The sequence below is a fragment of the Peromyscus eremicus genome, chromosome 4, assembly GCF_949786415.1.
Source record: "Peromyscus eremicus chromosome 4, PerEre_H2_v1, whole genome shotgun sequence".
NCBI lineage: Eukaryota > Metazoa > Chordata > Mammalia > Rodentia > Cricetidae > Peromyscus > Peromyscus eremicus.
The window spans coordinates 9,891,065-9,908,373 of NC_081419.1; the positions used below are offsets into that span (position 1 = coordinate 9,891,065).

The 17,309-nt window shown below is 54.4% G+C and overlaps 1 protein-coding gene across 5 annotated transcripts in view; it reads left to right on the plus strand.

Moving 5' to 3' along the window:
• Dab2ip (DAB2 interacting protein) overlaps nt 1–16,830 on the plus strand; it is a 193,360-nt gene extending 176,530 nt beyond the window's left edge. For 2 of the 5 annotated variants that reach the window (XM_059260162.1, XM_059260166.1), the window contains 8 exons: nt 751–987; nt 2,544–2,745; nt 4,253–4,431; nt 6,110–6,998; nt 7,648–7,800; nt 9,486–9,679; nt 13,776–13,863; nt 14,321–16,830. In XM_059260162.1, the coding sequence (XP_059116145.1) occupies nt 751–987; nt 2,544–2,745; nt 4,253–4,431; nt 6,110–6,998; nt 7,648–7,800; nt 9,486–9,679; nt 13,776–13,863; nt 14,321–14,488 (2,110 nt within the window). In that variant the 3' untranslated portion in view covers nt 14,489–16,830. The remainder of the gene's footprint in view (nt 1–750; nt 988–2,543; nt 2,746–4,252; nt 4,432–6,109; nt 6,999–7,647; nt 7,801–9,485; nt 9,680–13,775; nt 13,864–14,320) is intronic. The other 3 variants (XM_059260164.1, XM_059260163.1, XM_059260165.1) reach the window with 3 other exon arrangements.
• Nucleotides 16,831–17,309: the final 479 nt, after the last annotated feature.

Genomic DNA, 17,309 nt, shown 5'->3' on the forward strand with positions numbered 1-17,309 from the left:
TCTAAAGATGACTCTGAGAGCCTGGGTAGGCCTCTGCTCAATTTAAAGGACCCAAAAGTGAAACCCAGGAAAGCACAAGGTCTTGGTCAGGAACCTAGTTCTGGGCTCAGGACAGAGACAGCAGTAGATTAGGCCCAGGGGCGCTGGGGTCCCCAGGGTGGAAAGGAAGGAAAGCCACCTAAAGACGGGTGGGTCAGGGTACTCAGTGGAGCCAAGAGTCCTGTTTTCATGCCTTCTTACTGTTACCCCGGGGAGGTTTATTTCTCTCCTCTATAGACCTTGACAGGTTGTGTTCTCACCAGCTGAGGGTACGCCCCCTTCAGTCATCATGAGCTCTGGGAAACCTGTCCCTATGACATCATTCGGGCAGAGGGAGCCAGAAACGGGAGCCAAAGGAATAGCAGTCTCGCTGGCCTGTGGCTTTCCTCATGCCTTCAGACCAGAAGCCTGTTGTTGGGGTGGGAAAATGTGTTTCCCCTGGGAAAGATGAGCCTGGCACAGAGCCAGTTCCGCCAGCCTCAGCACTTGGCCCCCTCGGACCCTTCCCCGAGAGCCCCCCCTCTGTGGAGCTGTCTTCTGCCTGGTGAGCAGCCTCCCTGCCCAGCGACATCTGCCTAGTAGACGGCCCTGAGCTCCTGCCACGCCAGCACGGAGATGGAGTGGAACTCAGGGTTCCATGTGACTCAGAACCAGATCTGGCCCTGGGCCCCTACCTGACCCCCAGGCCCACCTTTGTCTGTCCCTACTCAGTGTCTTCCCACGGGAGCTTAAAGAGGTGTTCGCCTCCTGGCGGCAGGAGTGCGGCAGCCGTGGCCGGCCAGACATCAGTGAGCGGCTCATCAGTGCCTCCCTCTTCCTGCGCTTCCTCTGCCCTGCTATCATGTCGCCCTCACTCTTCAACCTGCTTCAGGAGTACCCTGACGACCGCACCGCTCGCACCCTCACGCTCATCGCCAAAGTCACGCAGAACCTGGCCAACTTCGCCAAGTGAGTGTCCTGGTCCTGTGCGGTTGTCTGTGCCTGACCTAGGCTAGTGCAGCAGGCCTGGCTTTTGACCCTTCCAGTCTCCCCACTGCCGCTTACTTCAGAATAAAACCTCCTCCACACCCAGCCTCCCAAATAAAGCACATGCCATTTTGGTATGCTTCCTTGGATTTCAAAGGTGGGAAGACAAGATATTTTCTCCTTCTGCTTTTTTGAATTAACATATTATCATAACATGCCATGAGGATTCGCCTCTTTCTTTTAAGCCCAAGTTCCACTTTGCAATGAATGGCTGGTTTCCTCAGTAGCTGGGCACTTGGGTTAATGCTACCAGGATGATTGCCTAAAGCACTTCTGGTGTTTGGGGCTGCATTTTTTTCAATTAGATTTATTTTTTTATTTTATGTGTGAGCGTTTTGCCTATCTGTATGTCTGTATACCAAATACTTGGTTTTGCAGAGGTCAGAAAAGGGCATCGGGTCCCTGGAACTGAACTAGGGATGATTATGAACCACCATGTGGGTGCAGGGAATTGAGCCTGGGTCCTCTGCAAGAGCAGCATGTACTTTCAACCACTAGCCCCCTCTCCAGCCCCCATGGCCGCCATTTTAGAGAGTGTAAGTAGGAGTGTCAGCAGACTGGGTAATCTTGTTACTGATTCCCAGTTGTAGATTGAACCTTTTTCCAGGGCTCTCTGTGCTGGGCTCTGACTGTACAGAGATGAGTCAGCCCTGGCCTCATGCCTCAAGAGCGTAGCACATCAGCTAGGGAGACATATGCAGTAGATAGAAGAATGGGGACCAAGACACATGACCAGAGTCTCAGGTGAGCCGCAGAGGCTGCCGTGATGGTAAGGGCCCGGCCCCAGAGGAATCTCGAGCATCAAGACAAGGCCAGGAGAGACAGGAAACGACGATTCAGGAGCGCTGCAGGGACCCAAAGCCACATGTGCAGAGAGGCACCACTCAGCATAGCCTGCACTCTTGTGGATTCTGAAAAGGATCTGCACTGAGCGGGCAGTGAGTGCTAAGGAGAGACGCCAAGGGAAACTATACCCTTGCTTGAGGGCGAAATGACAGGGGCACTGGGAAGAGGAGGCAGTGGCTGCTAGGGACAACATTAGGTGACTAGAAGATCAAGTCAGCAGGCCTTGTCATTTGGAGATGAAGAAGAGGAGGAGTTGACAACTGCCACGCCTCTGGCCTGTTGTCCGGTGGACGATGGTGTTTTCACTTGAGATCGGGAACTCGGGAGGAGAGCACTGGACTTGGGGTACCCCGATACCTCGGAAAGCTCAGCAGAGACCTAGGCCAAGGGTGGATCTGAGAATTACCTATGTACCAGGCTTTCAATCTTTTCTTGAGGCAGGGGCCCACGAGGGGCAGTATGTAGGGAGAACATGGAGCATTCTAGTGACTTGAGTTCCTGGAAAGGGTGGAGTGGTCTTGGCCTTGGGAAGAGGGCCCTGGTCTTGAATGGCAGCAGCCATGGTAGGGAGGAAGGGAGGTGGGACCTGACTCAGATAAGGGGCACTCACCTTGTCTGCCCTTTGCATCCAGGTTTGGCAGCAAGGAGGAGTACATGTCCTTCATGAACCAGTTCCTGGAGCACGAGTGGACCAACATGCAGCGCTTCCTGCTGGAGATCTCCAACCCTGAGACCCTCTCCAACACAGCGGGCTTCGAGGGCTACATAGACCTGGGCCGGGAGCTCTCCAGCCTGCACTCCCTGCTCTGGGAGGCTGTCAGCCAGCTTGAGCAGGTGCCTGTTGCCTGGGCTAGATGGTGCAGCTCCGGGTCGGATGGTCACTGCATGACAGTCGATCCTCTGTCGCAGGGGTCTCGGTGGATGAGTGCCACGTTAACTCCTCAGCTCTGGTGGCCAAGTACCACATATGAATGCTCACCCCTTACCTCGGGGGTATGAGAAATGGGCCTGACTTGGTTGCTTTACTGAAAATGCCCTTGCTCTTAGTTTTGTAGCCACTGAGCAGGAAAAGACACTCCACGGATCCTGTCCCTTCATGTGTTAGATTGGAATTTGGAAACCTCTATAGAGCTAAGGCTTGTAGCTCAGTGGTAGGGTGCTGATCTAGCATGCACAAGGCCCTGAGTTTGGTCCCTAACTCAGGAAAAAAGAAATGAAGAAAAAAAAGGCGTTTTAGAATTGCCATCGACTGTCAGCAGACAAGATTAATGTCTGCGTACCTGACATTGCTTCCGTCACTTGGCCCAAGCAGCCCTTCTCTAGCTTGGGAGTTTCACTGATTCCCCCAGTGGCTGCAGCCCACAGTGAGCCTGCCAGGGTCCACTTTTTAACTGACCATGCTTTCCAGAACTCTAGGGATCACTTTACAAAAGTAATGATTGCTGACCCCAGGCTGGAAGGCCCCTGCCTCTTGTCCCATCCTAGAGGGGACTACTCAGTGTGCTTTGCCATGCTGTCTTGTAGACATGTTTTCACACTCAGGCATGAGCACATAGGGATCTCTGTTTTGCAGATTGTTTTCAAGTGAGAACTTAACTGTACATGGCCATTGTCCCCCTCGTGCACTCTGTGGGTGTCTTCCTACACAACATTATCCGGCACCAGCTCTGGCCTTTAGTGCAGCAGAGTAGCCTATAGTGAGGACACCGTTAACCTCGCTGGTCCGCACTGATGGGCGCCAGCCCCTCCCACCTCTCACCGGCACTCTTGCTGTTGAAATTGCGGGGAAGCAGTTTTGCTCCTGGCTTCCTCCCTCCTCCTAGTCCTGAGGCAGTGTGCCAGTCACTGTCCTGTGGGCCTCACGGCCAGGCAAGAAGTACAGAAAATGATCAGTGTTGTCACAGAAGTGATAGAGTGTGACAAGAATGTGAAATGGGACTGTTGCCTCCAGAACTCTGCCGCAGGGATTGCGGGTTCTTACATGTGTGCCTTTCCACTCCCTTCAGCTCAGCCAGGATCCTCTGCACCACATCTGTGCTGTGACAGGGAGGATCCGAAGGGCCCAGGCACTGTCCTGTCTTAGGCCAGCACCCTCTGTGTCTGGCTTATATCTACAGGCTCAGATGTAGAGGGGTCAAGTCCACCCCCTGATAAAGAGGCTACCACAGATGCCTCTTGGATAGGGAGGTAGAGAGTGAAAAATGCCAAGCCAGTATTGGGGAGCTACAACAAGGCAGATTTGTAGTACCTTCCCAGATGTACTGGGTCTGATTGGTGGGGAGCAGGGCTCTGCATTTCTGTGGTTCCAATAGGTGACAACTGCCTTTCTCCATTTTTGTAGAGCATTGTGTCCAAACTGGGACCCCTGCCTCGGATCCTGAGGGATGTCCACACAGCACTGAGCACTCCGGGCAGTGGGCAGCTCCCTGGCACCAATGACCTGGCCTCCACGCCAGGCTCTGGCAGCAGCAGCATCTCAGCTGGGCTGCAGAAGATGGTGATTGAGAATGATCTCTCTGGGTAAGAGCTGCCAGGTGTGCAGGGTGGGGTGGGGTGTGCATGCAGACTAGGCACAGGCCAGCTGCATGTCAGCAGAAAGAAATGATGCCCACATGAACACTTACAACTAGCCTACCAACCCAGTGTGTGGGGGGGCAGGCTTCTCAGGGGAGGTGGGTGGTACTGGTAGAGCGTTTATGCTTTGTGGGAAAGATGCATTTCTGCTTCTGGGAAACAATCTTGGGTTCAAGGTTGATCACAAGCAGAGAGCCAAGAAAGCCTGTGTTTAAGGATGGCTATTGACTCCGATTCCCTGAGATGTTTCCATAGGACCTGTGCTTGTTAAAAATACCCCTTGCTGGGTATGGTGGCACACACCTTTAATGCCAGTACTTGGGAGGCAGAGGCAGGCAGATCACTATGAGTTTGAGGCCAGCCTGGTCTACAGAGTGAGTTCTGGGACAGCCAGAACTATGTAGAGACCCTGTCTCTAAATAAATATCCGTTATTGTATCTCTGGGTCTTTAGAAAATTGGCTTTGAGGTTCCTAGCCCCAGCTGCCCTGAGCCCTGAGCCCTGGATACAGTTACTCTGTAACCTCAAAGAGGAGAAAGAGGGTGTTTTGTTAAGAAGTATGTGGAGTTGGTCGGACTGTGTGCCCCACTCCCTGCCAAGGCGTGGGAGCAGCTCATGAGGAAGGCCGGAGTGCAGAGCAGGAGACTCGCTCTGAGCAAGTGGAGACTGAGCCAGGCTGGTGGGTGTGGCTTGAGGAGTGTGACCTCAGGCTCTGCTCTTAACCTGCCAAGTGGGGAAAGTCTCCAGGCTGGACTGGAGTTCAGGTGGCAGCAGCCTGACGTGAGGGTGCCAAGGAGACCTGCCCCCGGCACGCACATGCTGCCCAGACTTGTGTTTTCTCTTGCTTGGTCCACTACTGTTACACAGTCCTGCTGATTTTGGCCACACCAGGTTCCCACGTCCCTGCTGCTGCTCACCCACTGAGAGCCTGTTTGCTTTGCACACCCTTCCATGGCCCACCTGATCCCTACCGCTGTGCTTGGTGTCTGGGCAAGGTCCAAGGTCAAGCTGCAGACAGGGTTGGAGTGAGGAAGCAGTCAAGGCCTTGTAGACTGAGGGAGGCTGTAGCATGCAGCGCCGATTCAGACCTGCCTGCTTGCCTCGTGCCCTTGACAGCTCTTCAGATACCCTGGGTTTGCCAGGAATGGCAGCCCCCGCCTGCCACTCAAAGACAGTAGCATCAGGAGGTGGAGCAGGGTAGGTTCACCAGGCCCCACTAGAGTTACAGGCTGACTAGGAACAGGAGAGGAGGCAGAAGGAGCCCCAATAACTTTGAAAACGGTGCTTACAATCAGAACCCAGGGATAGCAGAGAGCCTCCAAGCTCTGGGCTCAGGTTTAAAACTGTGGGGCACTTTTAGACCCTGGCAGCCATGTCCCAAGATTGCACCTACAGGGAAAATCCTGCCCAACTGCCTGGCCTAAAACTAGCAGAGCTGGTCCCTGAAGAGAAGTTCCGTCAGAACAGCCACCTCGCCAGTGACCCTCCTGCCACCCAGCTGTGTCCATAGCCCTGGCTCAAGCTGCCAGGCCCAACAAGTGGTGATGCTGTTGGTTTGGACACACGAGGCTGGACTCATGGTTCTTTTCCCCTTCTTTCCCTGTGTGTGCTTGTCTCCCTGCAGTCTGATAGATTTCACCCGGTTACCGTCTCCAACCCCCGAAAACAAGGACTTGTTTTTTGTCACAAGGTCCTCCGGGGTCCAGCCCTCACCTGCCCGTAGCTCGAGCTACTCAGAAGCCAATGAGCCTGACCTACAGATGGCCAACGGCAGCAAGAGCCTGTCCATGGTAGACCTCCAGGACGCCCGCACACTGGATGGGGAGGCAGGTTCCCCAGTGGGCCCTGACGCCCTACCTGCTGACGGGCAGGTGCCTGCAACTCAGCTGGTAGCTGGGTGGCCAGCCCGGGCAGCCCCAGTGAGCCTGGCAGGGTTGGCCACAGTGCGGCGGGCAGTGCCAACACCGAGCACTCCGGGCGCCTCGGAGGGTGCGCCAGGCCGGCCCCAGTTGCTGGCCCCGCTGTCCTTCCAGAACCCTGTGTACCAGATGGCGGCTGGCCTGCCGCTGTCGCCCCGTGGCCTTGGTGACTCAGGCTCTGAGGGCCACAGCTCCCTGAGCTCTCACAGCAACAGTGAGGAGCTAGCCGCTGCTGCCAAACTGGGAAGTTTCAGCACTACTGCAGAGGAGCTGGTGCGGCGGCCTGGTGAGCTGGCGCGGCGGCAGATGTCACTGACTGAGAAGGGGGGGCAGCCCACGGTGCCAAGGCAAAACAGTGCTGGTCCCCAGCGAAGGATTGACCAGCCGCCACCACCGCCGCCACCACCACCTCCTGCCCCCCGGGGCAGAACACCTCCTACCTTGCTGAGCACCCTACAGTACCCGCGACCCTCAAGTGGAACCCTGGCATCAGCATCGCCTGACTGGGCCGGCCCTGGCACCCGGCTGCGGCAACAGTCCTCCTCCTCCAAGGGAGACAGCCCTGAGCTAAAGCCCCGTGCCATGCACAAGCAGGTCAGCACTGTGGGCAGGCGTCTTCAGTCGGGGGCACACCCATGTCATGCTCTTCCTTGGTCATTTCGCCTCACTTGCACCCAGCTGTCATCCCATGCTGAGGGGGCTGTGTCCCGCCGCATCCACTTGGCCCACCATACGCGCTCCTTTTTCTGGCAGTTGGGACCTACAGGGCTTCAAGGAATGCCAGGCTCCTTTACCAGTTCCCCAGGGATAGACTGCGTCAGGAAATGAGGAATGTTGCTGTTCTCTCTCCATGCTTAGTCAAGTTCTCACCCAGACCCCAGGCCCACCTGTCCTGCTCTGACCCCACTTCCTGAAGCACTCACAGGCTGAAGCTACCCCTGGCTATAACTATCTGGAGGGTGGCCCATCCCTTCCACCCAGGGGCTTCAGCAAGACAGGTTGGTAGCAGTAGGTTGACCACCCCTCAGCTGGGCTGCCACAGCCCCTGACGGGAGCAGGATACAGTGCTCTGAGCCCACCTGGGCTTTCTGCTGGCTCTGCCTCTGTCTAGAAGGTTGATGTCCTTGAAGAAACACTCAGGCAACTGAGGTCCTCTCCCTTCCCACCTGTGGCTCCCTAGTGACTGTCCCTGCCCCGCCTCCTCTGCCTCTCCACAGCCCCTCACAGCTGTGTTTCATTGTAGGGCCCTTCTCCCGTGAGCCCCAATGCCCTGGACCGTACAGCTGCTTGGCTATTGACCATGAACGCGCAGTTGTTAGAAGACGAGGGCCTGGGCCCAGATCCCCCCCACAGGGATAGGCTAAGGAGTAAGGAGGAACTCAGCCAAGCAGAGAAGGTAAAGCTGGGCTGGGTGGAGGGCGGGCTGCCTCCACCGGTGCGGGAGTGGGGGGTCTCCAGAGAGCCTTAGTGGGGTGGTACTGCTTGTCCCAGTCCTTGATTACCCCTGCCCGTGTGGAGACTGAGTCACAGAACTCGGAGAAGAGCAGCAAGGACTTAGCTTGGCCCCAAGGTTCCCATTACAGGCTGGCTGCACATCAGTTACCTGGAGAGGGCTTGGGTACAGTCTCGGGACACAGGGGTCATAACTTGAAGAAGGCCCCTTGCTGCTGGGCATTTAAGGAGCTGAGGCTTGGAAACAAGATGTCAGAGGGGCTGCTAGAGACTCTTGGAGAGCTTTGGGAATGAGGAGCCAGAGGCGGGGTCCCGTGACGACTCTGAGAACCACACGGGCCCCTTGCCCTGGGTTTAGGGCCTTAGCTCTCCTGCCTAGGGCTTAGGGAGGAATAGCAGTTACCAAGATAAGGGATGAGGCTACATTGCCAGTGACTCTGCCCTTTTACCCAGGGGAAAAGTAAGTTCTAGAAGTTCCAGATCTCACCCCACCGTACATCTAGTGTTTCTGGGACAATAGCATGCTTTGACTGCCCTCCCAAGTCTTTAGTAATCCTGGCAGCTGCCCTGGATCCATGGGTGGGCCTTACCTTCCCCTGGATAACGGACTCCAGGGAGATGGAAGAGCCAGAGAAAGACCCCACAGGCAGATCCCTTCCCTTGCCGTTCTCTGGGTATCGAGTACCCTCGGCTCTGGAGTCCTAGACAGCCTGTTGAGCCTCATGCGCAAGGGCCCCTTGTTCAGGGTGGCAATGTGCCTCCTCCCCTACTTCAAGGGGGTCCATCTTCATGCTGCATTTGCTACCTGCCACCACCCCCTTGGTTCACTGCATCCGCCTGCTTTCCCCCAGTATGTGAAAGGAACCTGGGGACATGGAACATGGTGCTACCAGAGCCATGGTTAGGAGAGCAAGGAGGCCTAGCCTCCCTGCATGCTCCCTGCTTCCTGCCTTCTCCCCAGAGGCTGAGTCACATCTGGAGATCCCAGTATACCTTGTTTTTCCTCCCTCTCCCGTTCTCTCCTGTCTGCACTGCCGTCCCATTCCTGTGGTGGTCTGGTCAGGTAGAGGCTGGGAGGCTGGGATCTCATCTGGTTGAGTAGTTGCTTCTCATGGGACTTGTCTGAGCCTCCCTGTCCCTCCTGTGTTGCCGCCTAGCTCTCGGGGTGCTGTCAGGTGTCCTTCCTATATCTCAGGGCTTCCTATAGAAGGTTACAGGACTGGAGAGATGACTGAGCAGCTCAGTTCCCAGCACCCATGTGGTGGCTAACAGCCATCTGGAATTCCAGTTCCAGGAGATCTGACACCCTCTTCTAAACCCCTCAGGCATACAAGTGATGCATATACCTACATACAGGCAAAACACTCGTACATTTAAAAAAATCTAAAAAGAGGTTTAAAAAAAAAAGTTCAAAGTTAACCCTTCACCCTTTGCGGCTTGGGTTGACTCTTCCCCCGCTCCTGACTGCACAGGTTGGACAGACCTTGGGCAGCCACGGGCTGGAGTCTCATCACAGTGGCTGGGCTGGCTGTTCCCTGCTAGACCCTTTCCTACCCTGCACCTGCTCAGGCTGATGAGGCTGTGTCTCTGTCCTGGGTGCTGGCCCGTGGCTTGCTGCCCTTCTGGCAGGACCTGGCAGTGTTGCAAGACAAGCTTCGGATCTCCACCAAGAAGCTGGAGGAGTACGAGACCCTGTTCAAGTGCCAGGAGGAGACGACGCAGAAGTTGGTTCTGGAGTACCAGGCGCGGCTGGAGGAGGGGGAGGAGCGTCTCCGGCGGCAGCAGGAGGACAAGGACATCCAGATGAAGGGCATCATCAGCAGGTGAGGGCCTCTCACTGGTCCGCAGGACAAAGAAGCTGGGTCATACTGCCAAGCTCTAGGGGGAGTTTGAAAGCTGGATTTGAGATGCTACACAAGACACCAAAGAAGCTGTTGAAGTCAGGGAGAGGAACAGCACATCTGGGAGAGGAACAGCACATCTGGGAGTGTGTCCGGGTGCCCCTGTGGGTCGGGAGCAGTTTGGGTGGGGAAGAGAGAGGTGGCCCTTGGAGTCTGTTGGGTCTCTCTAGTGCCTGGCTTGTCTACAGACTTTGAGGTTAATTGGTTCTGGTAGCTAGTTCTCCTCCCTGTCTGCCCAGGGACAGGTTGGGCGTGCCAGCTTTGCTGTCTGCACACAGGCAGTGCACACATTGCAGAGCCCGGTCCTAGAGCGTCCTACCTCCCAGTGACAGCAGGTGTAAGAGCGTGGGCTTAGAGCCTGATCATCTGCTGAGGCCCTGGATGGACTGAGCAGGTGAGGTAGGCAGGGAACTCCCCCGTAACCTTCTGTTGTCCAGCGTGACCCTCCCGGTCCCCTGTCCTGCCTTCCTAGTGTTTGTTCTGTACTTCTGTCCATCACAGGTGATGAGCAGAGCGGAGGTGGCTGGACGCCCGCTAACCACTGCACAGCCCTCTCGGCCCTGGCTTCCCTGGTGCCTAGCCATCTCTCCTTCCCTGGGACTGTGAATGCAAACGCTACCAGGACAGCTGGGTCTAATACGGCCTTGCTGGTCCTCTGCCTCCTTGCTTATGTTCTGTCAGTTTCTGAGAGAGCAGTATTGAGCTGTCTGATCGTGATTCTTCTGTTTGTTTGTTTTCTGTTTCTTTTTGACTTTCTAGTCTTGGGTGAGTGTTCTTTTAGAATTGTTATGTACCACTAACAAACCAACTGGGTATTTTGTTTTGTTTTGTTTGTTTTTTTTTTTTGAGACAGGGTTTCTCTGTGTAGCCTTGGCTGTCCTAGACCTAGCTCTGTAGACCAGGCTGACCTTAAACTCCCAGACATCCACCTGCCTCTGCCTCCCAAGTGCTGGGATTAAAGGTGTGCACTACCACCACCGCCCGGCCAAACCGACCTTTCTAATTATAATCTTTTTCCATCATATTTCTAATGTAGCCACTGTAAATTTCTTTGACTAGTGTTAGAGCATGGTATATCGTTTTCTGTCCTATATATTTTCAAATCATCATTCAGTCCATTTACACTTCTATGACAAAATACCTCTACTGGGTGATTGTACACAAGAGGAATGTACTGCTCACAGTTCTGAAGGTTGCCGTGTCCAAGATCAAGGTATCAGCAGATTGAGTGTAGCTCTCCTTTATAGACGATGCTTAGTGCTGTGTCCTTAGAGGCAAGCTCCCTCCAGCTTCTTTGGTAAGGGCACTAACCCTGCTTCTGAGGGCAAAAATGCCTCATGACCCAATCACTTCCTGGAGGACAGCTAGTGACATGGCGAGGGTTAAGTTTCAGTGTACACATTTGGGTGTGGACACAAACTTCAGACTCTAACACCAATCTTTGTGCATAGAGTTCATTTTATAGGTTCCTTATTGTTGGCTCTTTTTATTATCTAGCAATTTCTTCCTTTTAATTGGAGTGTTTAAGCCATTTACTTTTAATGTAATTATCAATGTAATTATTTTTAAGCCTGTTACCTCTGGCTGGTTTCCTGTTTGTAACATTAGCATTTCTTTCTTTCTTCTTGTCTTCCTTGGACTGTATCTTTTGACCCGTAGCACCTCCCTGGTTGGCTTGTACGCTGTATCTCCCTGATGCTTTGGATATTCGTTGACAAGTTTTCCTCAAAGGGCAGATACAAGTGTGCCAGGCTTCGCAGCCCACATGATTAACTGCAGAGCTATGTGAAGTGAAGGTTTATAGAAGGAAGGGAACATTGTCCTGTCTTTGTTTTTCTATGTTTTTCTGCTTTTTCTCTAGCTGTTTGTAAGTTCTCTCTCTTGGGCTAGAGCTGTGCTCATTGTTAGAATGCTTGCCTGGCATGCACAGGCCCTCAGGTAGAGCCTTAACACCACAAATTTTTAAAATGTATTTACTATTGGGGCGGGGCATGTATGTGTGTGTCCAGTTTTGCCACCATGTATATGTGGGTATGTAGGTGTGTGGGTGTGTTTATGTAGGTGTGTGTAGGGGGTTGTGTGTGTGTGTGTGTGTTACGGTGTGGGTGTGTAGATAGATATGTGTGTTTGGGTGTGTGTGTAGGTGTGTATGGTGTGGGTGTAAGTGGATGGGGTGTGGGTGTAAGTGGATGGGGGTGTGGGTGGGGGGTTAGAGGACAGCGTCCAGAAGGCTTCTCTTCACTGTGGGTTCTGGAGATTTAGCTCAGTCATTAAGCTTGTGTGGCAGTGCCCATGAGCCACCTGACCCTCCCAATGCTTTTTTCATTAAATGTTGTCAACAATTTGATTTTGCAGTCTTGACTATACCATGCTTAGTATGGTTTTCTTTGTGTTTCTTGGTGGTGGTGTTTTTAGATCTGTAGGGGTGTGGCCCTGCTTCCTAGTTCTTTCTCTGTGACTCCTGCCACCGGCGCTTTTCATAGATACTCGTCCTCCCTCCCTCCCTCCCTCCCTCTCCCAGAGCTGAAGACCAAACACAGGGCCTTGTGCTTGCTAGGCAAGAGCTCTACCACTGAGCTAAGTCCCTAACTCCCCCCCCCCCTTTACTTTATTTTATACATATGGGTGATTTGCCTGATTTCTATGTCTGATGCCCAGGGAAGTCAGATGAAGGTGTTCTTTTTCCATTGTTCCCTGAGTTTTGTTTTATATGCATTTCTATTACTGGGTGGGGACTGAACCCAGGGCCTTGTTCAAGCTAGACATTTCTCTGCCACTGAGTTACACTCCAGCCTTTTTCCTTGAGACAAGCTCAAGGAAATTTCCTGGGCCCTTGAACTTGCGCTGCAGCCCAGGCAGGTCTTGAACTTGCTGCGCTCCCCCTCCCAGGTGTCTGGGAGTACAGGCCTGGGCCATAGGCCTGGCTTGCAGGAGATGCTTTCTGTGTGGTCTGAAATGGTGTACCAGTGCTCCTGCGGCACCCGCTGTCAGTCCTTCCTACTTCAGGTATGGAGTTCTCATCTCTAGAGTTGGGTTGTAGTTTAAGTCTCTTCTCTGGGCATGTGGAATGTCTACATAGTGGCTGTTTTAATGGCATTACCTACTAGTTCTGCCGTCTGAATTTCTTCTCACTGATTTCCCTCCAGGTTATAGGTTTTATTTTCTTACATCTCTGTGTCCTTGGCAGCTTCAGTGGGATGCCAGGCATTGTGAATTTTACAGAGATCAGTAGTAGAGGTTGTGTGTTTGTGTAATTACGTGTGTGGGGTTTGTTCTGGAGTATAGTGATACTGTCAGCAATCAGCTGCGTCCAAAAATGATGTGGACTTTGCTTGGGTGGGACCTTCAGACTTGGCCTCGTTTGGCTGTATCATGTATCAGGTGCCTTCCCAGAGTTCATGCTGCCCCGAGGTAGCTCATCTTACCCTGTTCCCAAGGGTGCGCCTCTTTCAGAGCCCTGCCCTGTGACTGTTTGCTCACCTGCTCACAGGGTGGAATTAGAATTCTCCAGAGACTAGATGGGAATTAGTTGGGTTCATCTCTGTCCTATAGATCCTCTACCTCAACCTTGCTGAATTCCCTCATCACCCTGATCCCAGGGCACTGCCAACATCCCTGGGTGTAAGCTGCCCACGACCGCAGCTCTATAGTCTGCAGTTATGGGCCAGGTGTGGTGTTCCTGGTGGTCTGAGCTCCTAAAAGGAAAAAGTGGAGCTTCCCTAACCTGGGTGCCACCGTGTGCCTTCACAAGGCCCACACCACCTCAGTAAATAGGACGGAAGAGCCTGGTCTAGAGCCTTCCAGGGCCTTCATTGTATCCCCTGCCACAGAGCCTGTGACATGGCGTTCTTTGTATCCTGGAAGTGCATTGGGACAGGGATAGCCCCAGTCCCAGAGCTGGAGGCGGGGAGTTGATGTCAAGACGGAGCAGCCCAGCCATGTCACTGCTGTGGAGCGTTGAGGGCCACCGCTCATTTCGTCCTTCTGGTGCACCTGACTACCCCTGTCTCTGCCACAGGTTGATGTCTGTGGAAGAGGAGCTGAAGAAGGATCATGCCGAGATGCAAGCGGCTGTAGACTCCAAACAGAAGATCATTGATGCCCAGGTCGGCCATAGTGCTAGAGAGCTTGAGGGGACTCGGGGTGATTGCAAACGCCTCAGAGGATACTGACTGGTGGGACTTCCTGGGAGTGGGGAGGTGAAAGCAGACTAGGTAGAGGGACTCTGGCCCCCAAGTCTTTCACTCAAGGCTTCCCCTTTTTCCAAATGCCCCAAGAATTGGCAGGTTTGGTTAGACTATAGGCTGCACAGCCTAGGAATTAGGGGCTCTGGGTGTCTCGAATGCCTGGAAGCACTGTCCTCGGTGTTAACTCTGTAAGTTAAGAGGCAGATGATGGCAGTCTCCGTTCGTCCGTCCATCTGTGATGGCACAGAACCTTCCCCACGTCGAGCCGGATACTCCACAACCTGGGGCATTTCCCACACTTGACTTCCAACCAAGTCTTCCTGTCTCCCCTGCCTCGCATGGTCCTCTGTCCTGCTAATGCCCTCCTTGCCCACAGGAAAAGCGCATCGCCTCGCTGGATGCTGCCAACGCCCGTCTCATGAGCGCCCTCACACAGCTGAAAGAGAGGTACAGCATGCAGGCCCGTAACGGCGTCTCCCCCACCAACCCCACCAAATTGCAGATTACTGAGAACGGCGAGTTCAGAAACAGCAGCAATTGTTAACCTGCCTGAGGAGAGGGGACTGTGGTGGCTGGGGCAGGGTCTCGGTCTGTCAGGAGGCTCCCACAGCTGCAGGCTCCCTACAGTGGAGGGAGCACAAGACTGATGGAGTGTGAGCCTGAGGGCACAGGGCCCGTCTCCTCGCCCACCTGCACAGCAGTCTGGGTAGAGGCAGCAGAGAATGCACGCTGGGAAGCGGGACAGCCTGAAGGGAGGCCTGCCAGATGTGTCTGTTGGTTGTTGAATTTGGTGTGTCACCTTCTCCTTGACCAGCCGAGTGCATGTGTCCCTCACCCTTTGCCAGGGAGGGTAAGGTCTAGGGCCACTCCTGGGGGCTCTCCTTGCCTCCTGGGACCTGGTGGAGTGGTCGGCTGGTGGACACAGTAGGGGTTCTGTGGCCCCTGCTCCTCTGTGCCCGGAGCCACTGCCATTGCATGCAGCCCGTCGGGGACCTTGCTGGCCGCACAGAACTGGAGTCACCTTGCTCCTGTGCGCGTCCCAGTCTCGACATCCTCCTTCCCTTCCTTGGTTGCATTGCCAGACAGACAGTGAGCATTGCACTTTTTCCTGCGGGGCCCTCGAACCTACCTGTGGGAGGATCCACAGCTTCCCACACTTCACATGTGGGCCTGGCTCATGCTCTTGGGATTCCCAGAAGCCAGAGAGCTGGGCAGAGGTGGCCAGGCTGCACCATGCATGGCAGCTGCCTTCTCCAGGGTCCCAGTGCTTCCCCGCACAGTGGCCTGAGGGGAGTGGCCGGCTGGGGCTCACCCTGCAAAGGTGATCTCTTTTCTCTGATGGTTTAACAGAAGAATCTAGTGCCTGCAGGCCCTGAGAAGGTGGATAACTGTGATTTTTTTTCCTTTCACAGTATGCATTAGAAACAAAAGCCCGCTTGCTCGCTTGCTGGAACACAGGGGCCTTTTAAATTGAGCGTGCGCACTGCATGGGAAATAGCGGCCCTGGAGGATGTTAGACTTGCTCCCTCTCCAAGACAGCAGCAGCCTGCACCAGGCCCCGTGTGTGCAGTCGCCTCTCCTCACCCTCCCAGCCCCAGCCCAGGACCCAGGCACTGCAGGCAGGGAGGGGCACCCCCACAGCTGGGGCTGGTTTTCCCCAGCTCTAGGCTGCTCTGTAGCGTATCTGCCCCTCCCCCCTTCGTGGGACAGAGATGGGCAGGAGCTTGGGTCTCTTGGCTCCCCATCTGTTCCCACACCCTAGATTCTAAGCCCTGATTCTGAGTCACCTAGGGCAGGAGCTAGGGCCTTTGCCCAGACAGCAGAATGGGGCTGGGCAAGCTGTACTTGAGCTCCTAGAGTCCTCCTTAGGAAGGGTGGAAGTCCTAGAGGTGTGGCCCAGCCACTGCACCTCATCCTCACTCTGTGGACAGGCCAGGGTAGATGTGACGAGCAACCCAATTGGGCTGCAGACAAAGGCTGGGAGAGAGGGCTTGGCTATCAAGGGTCAGACCTCAGGAAGGAAGGAGGCGGGGCTGCGGTCCTGCCACTGCCCCTTCCTGTCCACACCCCTGTGCCTGTGCATTTCAGCCAGGGTGGCCCCTGAGCAGGGCCTGGCCTGGCCTGGGTCTTGCCCTTCCACTGCCCAGGGAGCCCTGCTTTCCTCCTTACACATACTCTCGCCCATGCCTCATAAAGTGACCTCTGTCTGATCGCCTCTTAGCAATATAGGGAGGTCCCCAGGCCTGGACAGGAGGGCGCAGGGCCAGATGCAATGGCCCCTCTGGCGGGGTTGTTAGCTCTCACGCCGAGAGCCTTATTTACCTAGTGCAAAAACTGTAAAAGTGTACAGACTCCACAGATTTTTAATCTTAATTGCAAGTCCGACAATTTTTGTAAATGTTGTTGGTGTTTGACTGTAATGGAACTATTTCACCCAAGGGATGTACATAGTCCTTTAGTCCTGGTGCTGCGAGGGCTGGCCGGGACGCTGCTCCCACGGTTGATACTGTAGCCTAGAGAACGGTGCTGGGCAGGACAATGACGAGCTTTGCAGTCTAGGTGTCTGTCTTTTTCCTGCCTGGGGCATTGATTTGTTGGCTTTGCAGCATGCTGTCAGGGGTGGGAGGTTGATGGGGGCATATGCCCCAATGGGGCCAGTAAAGCATCCTCCTGCCCACAGCCTTGGGGCTGAGCTCTGCCTACAGCAAGGGCTGGAGTTGCCAGAAGCCCCAAGGGAAGGGTGGTCCCTGCTCTGGGAGACCCTGGCCACTGACACCCAGGCTCTGCTGGAGAGACCTGCCCCTCCTCCGCCAACACGGGCAACTGATCTTTTTGTTCAACTTATATGTTCAGGATTAAGGAAACTGCCAAACTTCCTTGGAGCGAAGCCCTCTGACTACCCAGGAGTGGGGGTGGGGACCAGGGCCAGAGCTCCCCGTGTACCCCAGCACCTGTCCAAGGGACACCACTCCCTCATACCCGTACATCTGGGAGCCAGACTGTCCAGGGAACCAGCCCCTCTTTTCTATATATTCAGCCACAAGGCTACCCCTGTCCCCACTGTGCCCACCTCCCCTCTTTTGTAAGTATGTGAAAAGGAAAAAATGCAAACGTCAGAGTCGGCTGGAGCCCTTCCCACCAGCCATGACTTTTAACCATGTAATAATGTACAGAGAACTTGTTGGTGTTCAAAGACTCTGTGTGGCTGTGCAATTTCTGTACATTTGCAATTAGAAATATTAAAGATTTATTTAGCTATTTTAAGCCTGACTCGGCTCTCTATTCGGCTGTGTTGTGGGTTGTTTCCTGTGGGTAACTCTGAATCTTGGGCTACCAGCCATGACCCCTAACTGGGTGACCTAGGA